Genomic DNA, 18,682 nt, shown 5'->3' with positions numbered 1-18,682 from the left:
GTAAAACGCAGGACACTCAGTTTAATTTGAATTTCAGATGAACAACAATTAATCTTTTAGTCTAAGTATGACCCACGTGCTGCATGGATCATACTCAAGCTAAAAACAGTTGTTGTTTATATATAATCCAGTAAGTAAATCTGTTTTCTGGGATTGTTGAATATTTAATAAAAACATGGGCTTTGGAATCAAACCCACTTGGGCCTGAGTTAAAGTCTTCCTTACGTACAACCTGCACGACTTTGAACAAGTTACTTCATTTCTTAATCTCATCGGTAGAATGGGGCTAAAAATACCTACCCCATAAATATTGTTATGAGGAATACATTTGGGACAACACATGAAAAGTTTTGTGTTGATAAAGAGGAAGTGGTCAATCGTATTTGCTATTAGTTATTCACGTGGAAATGATTTGTAAGCTGTAAAGTCCCCTGAGACCGTTGTCTATCACCATGACTACTTATAGGTTCGCTACCAACTAATTAAGGGCAATCACGGGAGAATATGTTGCATTTCTTTAAGCTTCTCTTCCCTTATCTGTAAAGTGGAGCATGTTGTCTATGCTATGCTTCTTTCAGATATGATATTGTCCAGTGGCTACATAGATCAGCGCATTCCTGGATGATGAATCAACTTGACCTTCCCTACTCCAGGCTCCGAGGTCATCCACCATATATCATCCCACCAGTTGGATCCACAGCTTACCTGATGTTGTCTGGATAAGACATACAAGTAAGAGAAAGAGAAGGTATAGTAGCCTCATGATGGGAAAGGAATTTTCAGGATTCCAGGTGGAACTGGCAGTGTCAATGGGGGCAGGTGATCTGGGAAAGAATTTGAAAAATTCAGCTAAAGAGAAAAGGCTTACATTCCTACTAAAGATGTTCGGTTAGGGCCTGAGCGTAACTTGAGGACGTTCAGTGTTTCTGCATTGATTCTCACTTCTGCTTATGGCTCTGAAGTTTGGTGGTTTTTTGAGAAAAATCAATAAAAACTGAACTCTTTTAGCAAATCATTCATTCATTCACCTTTGCTGCATGTCTCTGCTCCTGTCCGTTTCTCCTTTCAGAACAAACACCACCCCCTCACACGCTTTAGAGTTTAAAAAGGAAGGGAATTTTGGAAGTTGAAATGATCTCTCCATTTTTACTCTCAAAAATGTTTGGCTACCATTTTAAGGGGAGAATTGCTCCATCATAAGCAAGCTTACCATGCCAAGGTCTTGTACAGACCACCACCAGGTGAGGCTTTAAGGGCTGGAGGCATTACGTCACTGTATTCTTGAGTCAAAAGCACAGAAGTATACGAGGTAAACCATTGACATTCCTCTCCGTCTCTTCCTTCTCGTCATCTCAGTTTTGCTTTATAGCGTTTATAGCTCTCTTTTTCACTGTATGTAAATTTCTAAAGTAACAAGTCCTGTTTTATTATCTCACATTCTCAGCACCTTGAACAGTGCCTGACAGAGAACGGGTAGTCAAATATTTGTTTCTATGAATAGGTCCTAGTATGGAAGAATCAGTTTACGGGTGAATGAATAAATGGATGGAGGGAGGACATAAGGGAGGGAGAAAAGAAAGAAAGGCTCAGACGTAATCTTTGGGTTGAGGGTCTGGTGAGAGCCCATTAACTTACTTTATCCAAAAGTGTTTCTGAGCACAGACACCCACCCACTCACCCATTCCCGATATAATATGTCAAAGTATGTCATAAAATGTCATAGTATCTGGTCTTCTCTCATCTCCCTCTCTTCTATCTTAAATGAACTGAATATGTTCTGACATTGTCTCTCTGTCCAGAAGCAACTTGGCAATAAAAGGTTTTCGCTTGTTATCTTTTGACCAGCATTTGAATCTTTCAGTAAGTGGAGCTCTACTTCAATTTAGTGGTGTTGACTGAAAAATAGAATAAGTGTTTGTAGTAATCTGCTTACGTAAGTCAGACTTAATTCTACAGACTAGCTGTGAGGGTCTTACTTCCTTGGCCCCAGCACCAGTACTACTTCTATAATAATTAATAATAAATAATAGAAAAGAAAGTATAGACTAAAAGCTTGTGTCCACATTTCCACCTCCTATACTTTGATACCGAAAGCTATCCTTTTTATTGACTCCCTAAATATGCATGTATTCCCACCCCTTCTTCAACCACGGATGTTTCTCTCCTGAAAACCTACCTTGCAATTGGCTTCTTCACCCTCCTCAGGCTGTCTGCTGCCTGCCCATTCAGGCAGGGACACCTGCGAGCACCTGTCCGTTGCCACATAATTAGGGGTCAGATCAACAGTGGGCAAAGGAAGGGCTGAGTGAGGTCATAAAGGATGTATTATGATCCCCTGTTGACTGGAGTCATCTTGGTGGAGTGGTGGAGTGTTCTGAAACCCCCTGAGAGGGTCGGAGAGGAAGTGGGGTCTGCAGACACGCCTCCCAAAGGGTTTTGCTGAAAAACTAAGCACAAACAAGATCGAGCTGCTGAATGCTGTAGTGTCAAGGAAGAGGTGTTTGGTTGGCTTTTTTTTTTTTTTTGCGGTACGCGGGCCTCTCACCGCTGCGGCCTCTCTCGCTGGGGAAGCACAGGCTCCGGACGCGCAGGCTCAGCGGCCATGGCTCACGGGCCCAGCCGCTCCGCGGCATGTGGGATTTTCCCGGACCGGGGCACGAACCCGCGTCCCCTGCGTCGGCAGGCGGACTCTCAACCACTGCGCCACCAGGGAAGCCCGCTGTTTGGTTGCTTTTAGTTTTTATAGATTCAGTAGAAGGGGACAAGGGGTAGAGCTGGTTTGGGTCTCGCCCACGAGTAAGCAAGGGAAACGAGATGCAGGACCCAGGTGGAAAGGTTTGCCTTGGACCAGAGCGTGAGCCCATTAATTCATGATTCACATGGAAAAGCCACCCTCTTCTTGCTACTGAAATCAGAAGAGTGTTCCTCCCTTGCAAGAGTCATAATAAGACACTTAGAAATGTTATGGCAATAAAACACTGACAGACCTTTTAGGATAACACTTAAAAGTTAAGAAAAAATTAAAAATTGAAATTCCACTAAAGAATATGATAAAAGTCTAATAAACAGTGCAACCAAATCACACTTAAAACCAGTTAAAGGTTGTATGATAATAAATTAAGCTAAAGAATAAAGGTTAAGAATAAAAGGGATGTCAGATACAGGAGGCATGAGACTGAGTTACAACTACAGCCATGGGATTAAAAGGAGGAAAATGAACAAGAACTCAGAACTGGGAACAAAAATGAAACGTTCAAATTAGAAGAAGTAGAATAAGGACTTGGAAAATCAAGGAAAAGCTTGAATGTTGGGAAACAGATAAAATAAAGTTTTGGTTGAATTCCTGGGCAAAGGAAAACTGTCGAAGGGTTTTAAGAACATTAATGTTTGAAAACAGGATCTCTTTCAAGCTATCACATAAATTTTGTGTGTGTGGCTAAGGAAGAGATTAAGAAAACTTAATGTAACCCTACAGACAATGAAGACTTGGGTGATAGGAATAAGATTCCAATGGAATGATTTTACTCCTTCCTGCATTTGGGGGCAGGAATCTTTGTGGAACCCGTGAAACCACAGGGCACAGACGGCATGCTCTGCCCCTCAGCCTGAGGTTTGATCTCCACCCAATAAATCCCAAAGTGCAGTCTTGAAAGGAGAGCCTTTCACATGACACTGAGCCCAGGGACCCTCTGAGGGAGGGGAAGTTGGCAGGTACACCCTGGGCTTTTGTGTTAAGAAATAAATATAAAAATGTGTACAATATTCAACAATACTGGCTATTGCCCATTAAAAGTCTGGCCTCACTGAACCAATCTGGGAACTTTGGTGCTATACCCTTTATGCTCTCAGCATATAATTTTTAAGTAGTAACATAAGGCTGACGAGTTTAAGAAATTAATATCGTAACCAAAACAACACCAAAAAGCCATGAGGAAACATCAGAGTGATTTAGCACTGAGAATCAAAACATTTATTCTGGGGCTTCCCTGGTGACGCGGTGGTTGAGAGTCTGCCTGCCGATGCAGGGGACACGGGTTCGTGCCCTGGTCTGGGAAGATCCCACATGCCGCGGAGCGGCTGGGCCCGTGAGCCGTGGCCGCTGAGCCTGCGCACCCAGAGCCTGTGCTCCGCAACGGGGGAGGCCACAGCAGTGAGAGGCCCGCGTACCGCAAACAAAACAAAACAAAACAAAACACGTTTATTCTAGGAAGCTCCTCTCCAATTGGCGAAAGTAAGATAATTTATAAAATGCTGCTTAAGCATAAACATTGAAGGCAACTATGCAGGCACTAAAACAGCACTTATTTTCCATTTTCTTTACCTTGTGTAACTCTGCCTCACTATTTTGTCTCATTGAGAGAGAACTGCTGAGACCCATGGGCAATGCTGTCCCATAGGACTTTCTGTGATGATGGACATGTTCTACATCTGTGATGACCAATATGGCAGCCATTGGCCACATGTGGTTATCAAGCACTCAAAATGTGGCGGGTGTGACTGAGGATCTGAATTTTAAATTCTATTTACTTTTAATTAAAATGAAAAGTTAAATAACCACCCATGGCTAGTGTCTACTGTATATAAGACAGCACAGGCTTAGGCATCAGAGCAATATAGTACTCAGCTCAAGGTTAGACCTTTCCTGGTCCACAGCCATCTCTTTTCCATCCTTGCTGCCTATCTGAGTGCCTGGCCCATTGTAGACACTTAGTATCTGAAATGAAGGTGTTTCTATTTGTCATTGTTAACACTATTGGTTTCTTTTTCCTCATGGTTTGTGAATTCCTCTCTGCTTGGGAGATACCAATTTACTAGAATGTCAGAGCTGGAAGATACATTACAGCCCTTCCAGTTCAGGAAGTCTAGTCTAGTTTGGCCGTGATGACTGAATGTTTCGGGAGTGCTGTGTTGAGAAAGATTCTGAGGCTGCATGGAGCCGTCTCGCCGAGAGCGAATGCGCGTCCGGAGCCTGTGCTCCGCAACAGGAGAGGCCACAACGGTGAGAGCCCTGCGTACCGCAAAAAAAAAAAACAAAAAAAAAACCATGAACCAAAGGTAGCGCTTTCAGGGGCATGTCCTGGAGGACCTTCCCGCTGAGAAGGCAAAGCACGGAGTGCTCCAAACGGCAGTTCTCCAAGTCCAGGCTGAGCCTTACTACCCTCTGGGATTCTCTGGTTACCCAGAGACTCTACCCTTTAAATATAAAGATTTATTTATTAATTAATTTATTATTATTTTTTTAATGGAAATCTTTTTTCTTTTTTTTTGATGTGGACCATTTTCAAAGTCTTTATTGAATTTGTTACAACGTTGCTCCCGTTTTATGTTTTGGCTTTTTGCCCCCGAGTCATGTGGGATCTTAGCTCCCTGACCAGGGATTGAACCCGTACCCCCAGCATTGGAAGGCGAAGTCTTTATCACTGGACTGCCAGGGAAGTCCCAATTATAAAGATTTATAAAGCAACATTCTGCACTTCTGTCCTTGGACGAAATCAAATTTTTGCCTTTATTGAAAAAGAAGAGTTGCCTAACAGAGGCTTCCTCTGTTTCCTCCACATGAAAAACAGTGAGGAGATGGACTTAGGAGCTGGTGACTCACACATAATGGCTCAGAAGCGGCTGGGAATTGTGCAGGAAGGTTCTCAGACTCCTTCAACACCAAAGGACACAGTGCTGGGTTCTCGTGAGCAATCCATACAGTTTATTTAGTCTGATCGTGTGGAGACAGGGATGAGGGACAGAGAGAGGGAGAGACAGAAGAGAGTGACTATCCTGTCCTTTCCACCTGCTCATCCCTCCGGCTTCTGGGGCCCAGCTTACCTGACACAGGCAACAGGAACACGAAGGAGGTAATGGAGCCTCATGCTGGCATCTGGGGAGTTTTACAGCAGCTGACACTGGAGAGGAGGCTGGGCTTTGCCCTTTTTCAAGGTTCCAGGTTACCCGGAGAATTCAGTATTGCTACAGATTTGGTAATTACAGAGCCTCTGCCCTGTGTCTCATGGGAAGGGCCTTCAGAACACAAAGCAGAGTCAGTCACCCTTATGCTAATCAGGCCATGGGAAACCCCAGGAAGACCTTTTCTGCTGCCCTTGGGACCAGAAACTTCTTCCTGCACTGAGTTCAGCTGAAGGGTGGGGGGTGGGCTGAGGGGCGGGGCCTGTCTCCCCTGGGGAACAGACTTCTTGCCCCTCATTTGCTTTCCCCTGGGATCTTTGAATCTGCCCACTTTGTTTTTTCCTGAGAGTCTGGGATTGTTTCAGGCCAAACCAGGAACTAGTCCATCCCAAGGCAATTTCAGTCTGTGGGCATGAAACAGGGCTTGCTGAAACCCAGCGTCCCTAGAGATAGCCACATTTTTCCAGGCCCAAGGAGAGCTTTGGGACACTGAGGGAAGAGAGACCCCCACCTAGGCAACATTCATGTGAAAATCTCCCAAAATGTGTCATCATCTCAATGGAACAGGTGGTGGCGCAGATGCGCGCTCCGTTTCCGTTCAACAGGGAAAGATTGGAAGGATGATGCTGTCACTGGACGCATCTCCTCGGTCTAATATCACGAAGCAGGGACAGCCGTGGAGATCCCTCAACTGGGTTACTCAGGGCGACATCTGTCACTAAGTGACTTTAGTATTTGAGAGCCTGTGGCCTGTCTGCTTTTCAGAAATGCCAAAGCTCGTGATCAAACTTGCCACTTGGATCTTGTGGTGAAGCTCGGAGTGGAACTGCAAGTCCTTTATGCCCCCTGGGGGACCCAGTCCTGAAGGAGCCCCTGGAGCTTCAGGTCTGTTCGAGGTCTCCCGCTGTGGCTTAGCGCCTCTGAGGCTCAGCAAAGCCAATGGAGGCCGCCGGGAGTGGACAGAGCCCCGTGCCTGGCCCCCGGGGGGTAGGGTTTTTCTGAGGGAAAATAGGTTGTATTAATCGTGAGTCCTTCCGCTTTAGCTCTAAATGATGTTTGAGAGAGATGGACATCTACTTATGCATAATTATCTATAAATAATATATGTATCTATTTATAGATTTTGCAAGCAAAATCTCTACTACAGGGTCAATTGGATAAGTGCTATAATACAGCACTGGAAAAAGAAGTAAAACTGAATCGTGGTCTACTTTCTTCTTTTAAAATGCTGTGTTTTAAAGATCTATGGTTTGCAGCACAGCAGAGATTTTTTATTTTTAAAGGAAGCTGATGATGTTGTCTTATGTGCAAAACCGGGCATGGCTTTCCACAGCAGGAAGTCTCTGAAGGGGAGTGAAAAAGACGGCTGGACAGGGTGCCGTAGGGAGTTTCAGAGGAGTTCCCCTCCAAGCTTCTGGTGTAGTCACTATTGGGACACAGGGACACGGCCCTTGTAAGGAATTTTGATGACTGCAGCTGCTTCTTTTCCTTGGCAAGGTCTAAGGATGACTCCTTTGCAGCTATGTTTATCCTGGAGATAAAGCCAAGGGGCATTTTTGTCCATCGAGGCAGGATCCTGTTGCTTCAGCAAGGAGGTCACACACTAGTGAAAATATGCAGTGTCTCACCAGAAACCAGAGCTGTAGTTATAGGATTGGGGGAAGGGTTGATTTTAGGTAAAATCTAAATGAATTGTTAGTTTTCACAGGCTCAAAGCAAAACAAGGCTGTGTGGAAAATGGTTACCATCATGCCTGGGCTGAAAGGTAACTCATGGTCCCATTCTTTAAAGGGAACATAAAGGCTATGTCCTCACCCCTTTTCACCTGTGACTAGGAAATTGATGCAGTGTCTCTCTGGCAAAGTGGCTCAGTTCTCCAAGCAAGAAGGGGTGTCCCGGGCTTCCCTGGTGGCACAGTGGTTGGGAGTCCACCTGCCGATGCAGGGGACGCAGGTTTGTGCCCCGGTCTGGGAAGATCCCACGTGCCACGGAGCAGTTAAGCTACAATTAATACATCTTCTTCTCACCTAGTAAACATGTTTTTTGTTTCTTTTTGTGTTTGATTTATTTCGCTTGGCATAATGTCCTCCAGGTTCGTCTGTGTTGTCACAAATGGCAGGATTTTCTTCTTTTTATGGCTGAATAATATTCCATTATATTATATTAGAATATAATATACTCCACATTTATTGGAATATATTATATTGGAATATAATATATTCCACATTTATTGGAATATATTATATATTATTATTACCTCCAATATATGTATTCACATTTTCCTTATCCATTCATCTATTAATGGGCATTTAGGTTGTTTCCATATCTTGGCTATTGTGAATAATGCTGCAATGAAGATGAGGGTACAGATATCTCTTTGAGATTCTGATTTTATTTCCTTTGGGTATATACTCAGAAGTGGGATTTTGCTGGATCATATGGTAGGTCAATTTTTAGTTTTTTTAGGAAACCTCCATAATGTTTTCCATAATGGCTGGACCAATTTACATTCCTATCAAAATTATACAAGGGTTCCCTTTTCTCCACATTCTTGCCAATATCTTTCATCTTTTTTTTTTTTTTGCTAGTAGCCAACCTTACAGATGTGAGGTGATATTGTGGTTTTGACTTGCATTTCCCTGATGATTAGTGACATTGAGCATCTTTTTCTAAACCTGTTGGCTATGAGCAGCAAAAGAAACAATCGACAAAATGAAACAATTAACAAAATGAAAAGGCAACCTACAGAATGGGAGAAAATACTTGCAAATCATATGTCTAACAAGGTGTTAATATACAAAATGTATAAGAAACTCATACAACTCAATAACAAAACAACAACCTGATTAAAAAATGGGCAAAGGAAATGAATAGACATTTTTCTAAAAAAGACCTACAAATGGAATTGGAATTTGGATAGAGATTGCATTGTATCTGTAGTTGCTTTTGGTAGTACACCTTAAATTTAAAAAAAATAATAAGAGCTTTACCTTGTAGGAGGTAATGAATGTGGGTGTAGATCACTGCCACCTGTGGCAACTCCTTGTTTACATAATGCTGAGATGCAGAACTGTTCTCATTTTCCTACTTGCCTGGAGGGTGGGCATACACCTGAGGCATCTTGTAATTTCCTTTTTCCCCCCTTAATGAACCTAGTGAGAGCTCTAACAATTGTGTTGATCCTCTCAAAGTATCAGCTTTTAAAAAAACTTTTTCTACTGTTTTTCAACTCTTCTATATCTGATACTTTGTCTGCTTTTTCTTTTCATGACAAGCAGAAAAGTGCTGAAATACCCAATTGTAATTGTTAATTTGTCTGTTTCTCCTCTTATTTCTATAAGTTTTTCTTTAAGAACTTTAAAATTCTGTTGCTAGGTACATTCTGATTCAGTATTAACATGTGTTCCTTTTTTTAAGATTTTTTTGATGTGGACCATTTTTAAAGTCTTTATTGAATTTGTTACAATATTGCTTCTGTTTTATGTTTTGGTTTCTTGGCCCCGAGGCATGTGGCTCCCCTAACAATTTCCCCCTGAGAGACTTCATACTCAAGATACTTCTTGGAAATTGAGGCAGAGGTCTTTCTTCTGTAACTATTTCCTTCTGAGAGTGAGTGTAGTCCTGCCTAGTAGAGTTGAAGTCTCTCTCCACCTGATCTTAATCGACATATTCTGTGCCCCAAACTGGCATTGACCCTTGTAGTAGCAACAATTTAGCCTTAAACTGTTGGACTCTGGCAGAGATTAACCTGGTAAACAGTTGAAACAGACAGGGGCCAAACAGGAAGCCTAACAGGGTGGTCATCGTCAGGCCCAGAAAAGAAAGGCAAAATTTGGGGTGAGGGCTGCAGGGTGTGACTGTCTTCTGATAGTTGGTGACGAGGTAACAGGGTGGTGCTCCAGGAATGTTGGGCTCAGCCTGAAGTTACCATCCTCCACCTGGGCGGGGTCCCTTTTCTGCAGAAGAACTCAAAAATGTTGTTATGTATACTCCTTGAAAGGGAACCAGGACCATGCCCTACAAGGCTCACCAGGATGTGAGTCTTGTATGATTAAAATCTCAATCCCTTGGTCTGCCATTTTGGTGTAACAGACCCAATTAGAAGTAGTTGGAGGAGTGACAGCTGGAATTTTAATAGACAAAATAAATCTTATTCCCTGAGGAAATCAGAAGAATAAGCCTGAGACCCAGTCTGTACCTTGCACCTTGGGGAGACTTGTAGCTGGGTAGCCAGTTGTTTACTTTTATCTAAGTAGGTTTGAACTTCTGATGTGGTGTTAACTTATACATAACAGGAGCTATTGGCCACCAAACATCTTCTTTTATTTATTTTTTTATTAATATCTGATCTAAAACAATTTCATTGTCTAAAAATTTAATAGTTACAAGAGGATACCTTGAAACCATAAGGCTGCAGCTACCAGCTGCCAGCAGGCATTGTTTTGAGAATGGCTGGTGGCATCCCAAGTCTGACACAGCTCAGAAAACTCAAGTTCTTAGCAGTATTTGCTAAGTATTCTTCTTAGTTCTTAGCAAGAACTTGTCTGAAATCACATCCATAATGCCTGAACCGCATTGGATGTCTGAACCACAGCTACTCCATTTTGACTTTCAGTTGCATTTCTCTCCTTAATGGCCAAAGTGGATGTCAACGTTAATCATTTGAGTGCTTTTCTAGATATGAGAAGATGCAAGAATTTGGGCTCATAAAAATCTTCTTCTGACAGTATCTAACTATCTGAAGGCCTGTTCTACTAGTTTTTCCAGAGCACAGAGAGCCTCATTTCTGATCTCCACCCTGAACTCCTTTCAGGAGCTGTTGAAGGTCAGCAGTTGCAGCAGGTCATGGTTTAATCCTTGTAGAGGTAGATGGCAAGTGCCAATTTGTAGGTGACAGGACATCCTCACGGTCATAACTTTGACCGTGCTTTGGGAGGCATTTCATCGCACGGTGCTAGGAATGCTCCTTCCCAGGTCTGGTGAAGATTTTGCTGATAGGCTACTCAGTGTGCTGTTACTGGACTAGGCCTTACTAGTAGACAAAAGTCTTTGGACCACCTGTCTTAGTAGTCTATTTTGGTCCAGGAAAGTATTCCCTCTTGCTGCTTCTCCCCATATCTAGAGTCACACTATCACAATCACTGATATGAGATTTTGCTTGTTGCTCTGATGGAGCTGGAGTAATAGAGAAAAATTTATATTTATGGCCAGGGTCAGAGCAGGTATTATTAATTGGCTACGTGAGGGGATCCCACCTAGTAATATCAACAGTGGCTTGAACAGGACTATAATTTTTTCTTTAAAATAAATTTCCTAAGGGCTAACCAATGACAGCCTTGGAATGAAGAAATCCACCAAGGTAACCCAGAAGTACTAGACACAGGCAACTGGCCACAAAACCGACAATTGGAATGATTTTTAAAACTAGCATAGGATCATGCCTATGACAGAAAAACATTTGATTCATATGCGAGCATCCAAGAAGTCAAGAAAACATTATAAATGATCATACGAGTCAGGTCCAGGGCCTTGTGCAAGCTGTCTACTTCTGATGTCGTCTTCTTCTCATCCTGTTGTCAGTGAAGTTTCGCCTCGGTTTGAGCATGGTTTTAAGGTGATTTTGAGGTCAGCTATCCCCTCTGTAGGCCTGTCCAGTGCAGGGGCCCTTTGTGAGTGGAAATTAATCCAAGAGTCAATTCCCTTCAGTTTCACTGTGCACGGGCTATGTAAGAGTACCTGGTAAGCGTCCTTCCATCTAGGTTGGAGATAGTTCTTTAAATTATGTCTTTTCCAGTATGCATAATTCCCTGGTTGCAGGTCGTGGGGCATCTGATCTTCATCCAAAGACGGGTTACTGAGATAAGCTTCAGAAACAGACTTAGAGGGTCCTTTTAATAATTCAATTAGACTTTACACTAATATAACATAACAGCAAGGAACTACGTGAGAGGTGAGTCTTTGTAAATTCAGACCACCATTAACAAAACTGGAATTTAATATTCACTGAAACATAATCTTTTTCTCTCTAAAATTGCCCTCATTTTTTACCAAAGATAAAGAAATTAAGACTAGTTTGTTTGCAGAATAGGTCTGATCTCAATAAACTTGGCCTGATGATTTATATAACTGTAATTGATCATACAGACTCTTTTTTTTTTTTTTTTTTTTTTGCTGAATCTTTTAAAAGAAGTCTCAGGCTGAACTTTTAAAAGACCTCTCCAGGCTAGGAAAGTCAAGCCAAGGGCTTATCACAGATTTTGCTTAACAGATTTAGGTGAATTCATCCCTTTTCAAGGTCACCAAAATACCTTGAAATTTCTGTACCTGTTAGTGAGTGGCCTTCCTAATTTATCTGATAAAGCTGATGGGAACCTAAGAGTTTCCAATGTCTGGAGGAAGAGAGAGAGAGAAAAGATACATGTTTCAGTTCTGCTTACAAATGTATAATTTACCAAATTACTGTAAGTCGTAATTAGTTTGAGGGGAAGGTTTTCCTTCCACCTAGAAAACACAGGTTTAAACCAGTAATTTTTCAGATAGAAACCATAAAATTTATAACCATATTCACCAGTTCACTCAGTCCTATGTAACTAATCCTTTTTATTAACAGATTTATGAAGTCATCAGGTTTCCCATTAGAATTTTTCAATTTCTTACCCAGTTCAGCTTTCTGGTCTGAAAGTCAGAAACTTATATTTATCCAAAAGCCCTTTCTATAAATCCTCTTGAAGAGGAAGCATTTTTGCAAAGGCATCAGAATAAAACCATAACTAAAGACAATGACAAAAGAGTTACAAGAAGGTACGTTTAAAATCTGATTACAATGCAATTGACAAAGAAACTTGATTACTGTCGTGACATACAACACTTTAAGATAATCACTAGAATTATGACTGATAACATTTTATCAGAACATATCACATTTTTAGGAATCACATATAATTTCTAGAATATCTATATTAGTAACATTTAGCATACAATACAACCTAAAAAGATGTATTACTCATTTGACAACACCTCCTATCTAATTTAACATACCAAATGAACCTAATTAGTTTAATATCTCTCTTTGGGATGTTTCAGGGGCCCTTTGAAGCATCCCAAAGTTAGCCAGAGGTCAAAGAAACTTCATTACAATTTGATTTGGGAAGTTTTGTCAAAAAGGTTTAGAACACTCAGTCACATAGGATCAGGGGGACCCCTTCCAGGGCCCGAGAGTGGGCTCTTGTCTAACACTCAGAAGTGCATTGTCCGAGGAGACACGCATGCTGACAAAGCAGGAGACTTTATTGGGAAGGGGCGCCCGGGTGGAGAGCAGCAGGGTCATGGAACCCAGGAGAATGCTGTACCGCAGGGCTCGCAGTCTTGGGTTTTATGTAATGAGGTTTGTTTCCAGGTTGTCTCTGGCCAATCACTCTGACTCAGGGTCCTTCCTCGTGGTGCACGCATCACTCAGCCAAGATGGATTCCAGTGCAAAGGACTCTGGGAGGTTGGCAGGACATATGGACTGGTGTCTCCTCTCTCCTTTTGACCTTTCCCGAATTCTTCCTGCTGGTGGTAGCTTGTTAGGTCTGTGTTCCTTATCAGGACCTCCTGTTGTAAGATAACTCAGGCAAGTGGTTACTATCCTACCTGGTCAAGGCGGGCAGTTTCAGTCAGTGGTTCCCCTAACAAAATGACCATCTCTCTCCTGAAGATAGTGTCTAGAGTCTTAGCATCACACGTTATTCTATCTTGTAGAGCCAGATTTCCATCTGGTATCATTTTCCTTCTGCCTGAGTAATTTTTTTTTTTAATATAGAACAAGTTTGCTGCTCAGGAATTTTCTTAGCATTTTGTTGTTGTTATTATGTTTAAAGTTTTTACCTTATTTGAAAATAATAGACTGCATTTTTGAGAGCAACTTTAGAACTGAATGAAAGGTACAGAGATTTCCCATACACCCTCAGGAGCCCCACCCCCATCCTGATGCCCCTTGCTGGTTTTCTGTCCTGGAAATGAGGATGTCCTGTGCTGTTTGAACTTTGATCCCAGTCTCTTCAACTCAGAAGAATTGCTGGTCTGTTTGGGTTCTTCCTCTCTACGCTTTAGCCTGGAAATCTGTCTCCTGTAGAGGCTGGAGACTTCCTAAGTTTCCCCTCACTTGTTTTCATCTCTCCTCAATCATTGTCCTGCACTGCTTGTGTCCAGTGTCTGAAACAGTGGTTTGACACATTTTGTCTGGTTCCTTAGCTGTATACTGTAAGAGGGCGGTTCCTGCAGCAGTTTTTTTTTGTTTTTTTTTTTTATGATGAATCGTGGGGTCCAAGCTCTTGTCCTTGAGTGTCCGCTCCCCTCTTCCTACGAGCCCAGTGCCTTGACTGGGGGCTAGAATCGGAGGCAATGAGCCTCCCACTCCATTGGCTGGAATCATTCCATATCAGCCTCGAGAGACCACTAAATACTTAGTTGGAGCAATGGCTCCAACGCCTTGGAATGTACTTCAACTCACTAAACACTTGTTGAGCAGCTTTTGTGTCAAGACACTTAGGCCAGAAGTGATTAAGACAAGGTCCTTGCCCTTCAAAATCCTTCGACCAAATATGGAGATTGGAAATATGCAAATGTGTACGATGCAAAAATTAAGCAAGACTCAGCTGGAGTACTTAAGTCAGAGCCCTGTGGTGAGTCAGGGGAAAGGCTGTATTTGTTTGGGAAATCAGCTGTGTTTTCCAGAAGGAGGTAGAATTTGAGATGGCCCCTGAGAGGTGGCTTAAAGTTTGGAGACAAAGCTAGGGGAGAGATTATATGCCAGACATGAGGTCAGCCAGAACAGAGGCAAGGATGAGAGGAAAACCAGTGGAATGGCTGAGGAAGAGTCAGGCTTCCCACTTCTCTGAGGTGTAAAGTGTTCAGAGGGACCTGGGAAAAACCCTGAGGGATGCACTGAAGTTTCAGAGGTAGATTTTTTTTTTACATCTTTATTGGAGTATGATTGCTTTACAATGCTGTGTTAGTTTGTGCTGTATAACAAAGTGAATCAGCTATACGTATACATATGTTCCCATATCTCCTCCCTCTTGCGTCTCCCTCCCACCCTCCCTATCCCTCCCCTCTAGGTGGTCACAAAGCACCGAGCTGATCTCCCTGTGCTATGCGGCTGCTTCCCACTAGCTATCTATTTCATGTTTGGTAGTGTATATATGTCCATGCCATTCTCTCACTTCATCCCAGCTTCCCCTTCCCCTTCCCCATGTCCTCAAGTCCATTCTCTACATCTGCGTCATTATTCCTGTCCTGCCCCTAGGTTCGTCAGAACCATTTTTTTTTAGATTCCATATATATGTGTTAGCATATGGTATTTGTTTTTCTCTTTCTGACTTACTTCACTCTGTATGACAGACTCTAGGTCCACCCACCTCACTACAAATAATTTTGTTTCTTTTTATGGCTGAGTAATACTCCACTGTATATATGTGCCACATCTTCTTTATCCATTCATCTGTCAATGGACACTTAGGTTACTTCCATGTCCTGGCTATTGTAAATAGAGCTGCAATGAACATTGTGGTACATGTCTCTTTTTGAATTATGGTTTTCTCTAGGGTATATGTCCAGTAGTGGGATTGCTGGGTCGTATGGTAGTTCTATTTTTAGTTTTTTAAGGAACCTCCATACTGTTCTCCATAGTGGCTGTACCAATTCACATTCCCACCAGCAGTGCAAGTCCTTTTTCTCCACACTCTCTTATCTTTGATAAAGGAGACAAGAATATATAATGGAGAAAATACAGCCTCTTCAATAAGTGGTGCTGGGAAAACTGGACAGCTACATGTAAAAGAATGAAATTAGAACACTCCCTAACACCACACACAAAAATAAACTCAAAATGGATTAAAGACCTAAATGTAAGGCCAGATACTATCAAACTCTTAGAGGAAAACATAGGCAGAACACTCTATGACATAAATCACAGCAAGATCCTTTTTGACCCACCTCCTAGAGAAATGGAAATAGAAACAAAAATAAACAAATGAGACCTAATGAAACTTAAAAGCTTTTGCATAGCAAAGGAAACCGTAAACAAGACGAAAAGACAACCCTCAGAATAGGAGAAAATATTTGCAAATGAAGCAACTGACAAAGGATTAATCTCCAAAATATACAAGCAGCTCATGCAGCTCAATAACAAAAAAACAACCCAATCCAAAAATGGGCAGAAGACCTAAATAGACATTTCTCCAGAGAAGATATACAGATTGCCAACAAACACATGAAAGGATGCTCAACATCACTAATCATTAGAGAAATGCAAATCAAAAGCACAATGAGATATCACCTCACACCAGTCAGAATGGCCATCATCAAAAAATGAGACATAGATTTGATGGGGAGAGGCTATGGCTTATAGATGAACTGGAAACTCAAAATGGGTGACAAGTAAGTGAAGAAAATATTTCAGGAAGAACGAGGAGTCCTGTGTCACTGGGGTGCAAGATTTGCAAAAGAGGAATAAAGTCTGATAACCCCGGGAACATCAGTTTAGATCCCCTCGTGGCTTGCTCCAGAGATAATACTTTATTTGAATTAAAGGTGAGTCAGCAACACTTCCTAAGTTGCCTGTTTGGTAACAACTAGCACCATAACCAGAATTAAAAGAAAAAACAATAATCCACCTTCTAATTTTTTTGTGAAAAATCTTTAATTTGATTTGGCTTCTATAGACCCCGCGGGAGCATTTTCACACTTGGCGACATTCTCATCGCGCTTCTGGAATTTTCATCTCTCCCTTCGGCAGCACTTTCGACCACTGTGGGAACAAAGGCCTAAGGGTATCTCCCTCGGAAGACAGCCAAACAGAGCACACCGGCCGCCTCTCATTCTGCAATAATACTTTTGTAATATATTTACGATTCTTCCACTGCCTGCAATGAAGAAACGGAAAGCACGGGAAGGTTTTAGGAAGTGCAAGACCTAGGCTTTTGGAATTCCTCACGTAACTGATCTGTGGCCTTTCTTTTATTTCTTTTTCCTTTTTCTATACCATCAGGAGTAAAGTAGAACGTGGGACTAAGCAACTAACAACGTGTCCATGGGTTCAGCTCAGTCATAAACCGCAGGAGTGCTGAGAAAGTGGCATGACCACGGGCAGCCCCCCTCGTGAACTGACACCTGGGAGGCCGGGGCCACGGTGGTCCCCCGGGACTCTCTAGAGGCCAAAAGACTCTACCACCAACCACTAAGCGAATAAAAGGGAAGTCTGTGCTTCTGTTCTCGACTGTCAATTTTTCCTCTTGGTATTAAAGTTTTACATCACTTTCCTCCTGTCTCATTAACAGGTATAACGGCCTTCCCGGGAAGGGGTGGCTTTTGTGATCTGGTTTTTCTCTTAAGAGTGAATCAGAAGAGCTCGAGACCCTTACTTTAAGGTTCTTAATGGTCTTTGTCAGAAAGAAAAAAATTGGTTATGTCTAGTTCCCAGACAATAAATCTATTTGGTCTAAAATTCCCAGAAGAGTGGAGAGGGCTGACTCTGAATTATATATTCCCAATCCTTTCAGCCCTCTCATTTCCCAGCCCCTCTTACCTGAAACAGGCAGCAAGAACAAGAAGAACAACACAAAGAGAAAGTAGTAGACCCTCATGGCTGGCCGGCTTCGCAGCTGCGACTGGACAGGAGGGTGCACTGGCTCACCTTATAAAGGCTCCAGGTCCACAGCCACAGGGAGAAGCATTCAAAAGCTGCAATTCCTGTAATATTACAGCTATGACAATATGATGTATTTCCTAATGCTTCATGCCAACGTACCTTACAAAGCAGACCACGCCCATTCCTCCCAGGAGTTAATTACAGACCTAAGGGGGACACAGAGCTTGATGCGAGCGCAGGGCTGTCCTGACGCCTCTGAGCTCTGGGTGCTCGTGTACGTCTGGCTCAGGTCTGGCTGCCAGCACAGGTGGGAAAGACCTGCCTGCTCCTGCGTATGGAGTCCTAGGACATGCAGCTGGGAGCTCACCTGTCTCCACTGTGGTCCTTCTAAGTGTTTGCCTCTTCCTAAAGTCCTGCGAGAGCCCGAGGGCCACTGGGAACCACATCGGTACACTCCAAGACTGGTATATTCAGAATCTAGGCGTAAACTGGGGCTAGGCCACGCCCTGAGCCTGCACGGATACGCCTGAAATTGCTCTGAAAACAGGATCAGCTTCTAAGCAGTGTGGGAAGGGAGGAAAAGTGGGCCACATTCCAGAGACCCTGCCCTTATGCCCCTTGGCCTGTGACGGGGTGTTGCCCCTTGGGTGAAGCACAGCTTATGTACTTCATTGTTGTCTGAAAACCGCCAAGTCATGAGTCAAGAAGGTGCCTCATTTTCCTTTATCAGAGGAAGAGGATGTTGGGGTGATACATTTGATGGACTGACATCTCCTCCTCATTGGCGACACTCCCTATACAAATGAGGAGCTTCGGAAGATACACTTACAACCTCTGGTTACTCCTGTGTCATGAGCATTCAAGGGGTCAGGTGATTTCCACTGGATATAGATTCAATATTTAGGGGGCCAGCTGCTTTTTAAAAAAATTATCAGGCTTAACTGTTAAGAAATCCAATCAGTGGGTTATACTCGATAGATTATTTCCTTGGAAGCTGAAATCATCATGGTGTTGGCTGGCTGTTGCTTTGTGTGAAAGCAATTGTAATGGGCCCACCAGGGTTCTGGGGTGTCTTAGATCTAGGACTGTGGGTTCAGGATCCTCTTGTACCTATCGGATTCTGTAAGCAAATTCTGAACTCCTGCTATAGATAA

At 42.7% G+C, this 18,682-nt stretch overlaps 1 protein-coding gene across 1 annotated transcript; it reads right to left on the bottom strand.

The window, feature by feature from the left end:
* Nucleotides 1-701: 701 nt before the first annotated feature.
* On the bottom strand, nt 702-18,005 carry LOC117197019 (beta-defensin 103A-like). Its single transcript, XM_033407803.2, has 4 exons — nt 17,896-18,005; nt 17,466-17,629; nt 5,821-16,803; nt 702-2,447 (listed from the first exon to the last, which is right to left on the bottom strand). The coding sequence occupies exons 2-3, from the start codon at nt 17,521-17,523 to the stop codon at nt 16,658-16,660; spliced, it is 204 nt and encodes a 67-aa protein (XP_033263694.1). The 5' UTR covers nt 17,524-17,629; nt 17,896-18,005; the 3' UTR covers nt 702-2,447; nt 5,821-16,657.
* Between the last annotated feature and the right edge of the window lie 677 nt (nt 18,006-18,682).

The sequence above is a fragment of the Orcinus orca genome, chromosome 21 (assembly GCF_937001465.1).
Source record: "Orcinus orca chromosome 21, mOrcOrc1.1, whole genome shotgun sequence".
Taxonomy (NCBI): Eukaryota; Metazoa; Chordata; class Mammalia; order Artiodactyla; family Delphinidae; genus Orcinus; species Orcinus orca.
This window is presented reverse-complemented; position numbering and strand designations above follow the sequence as displayed.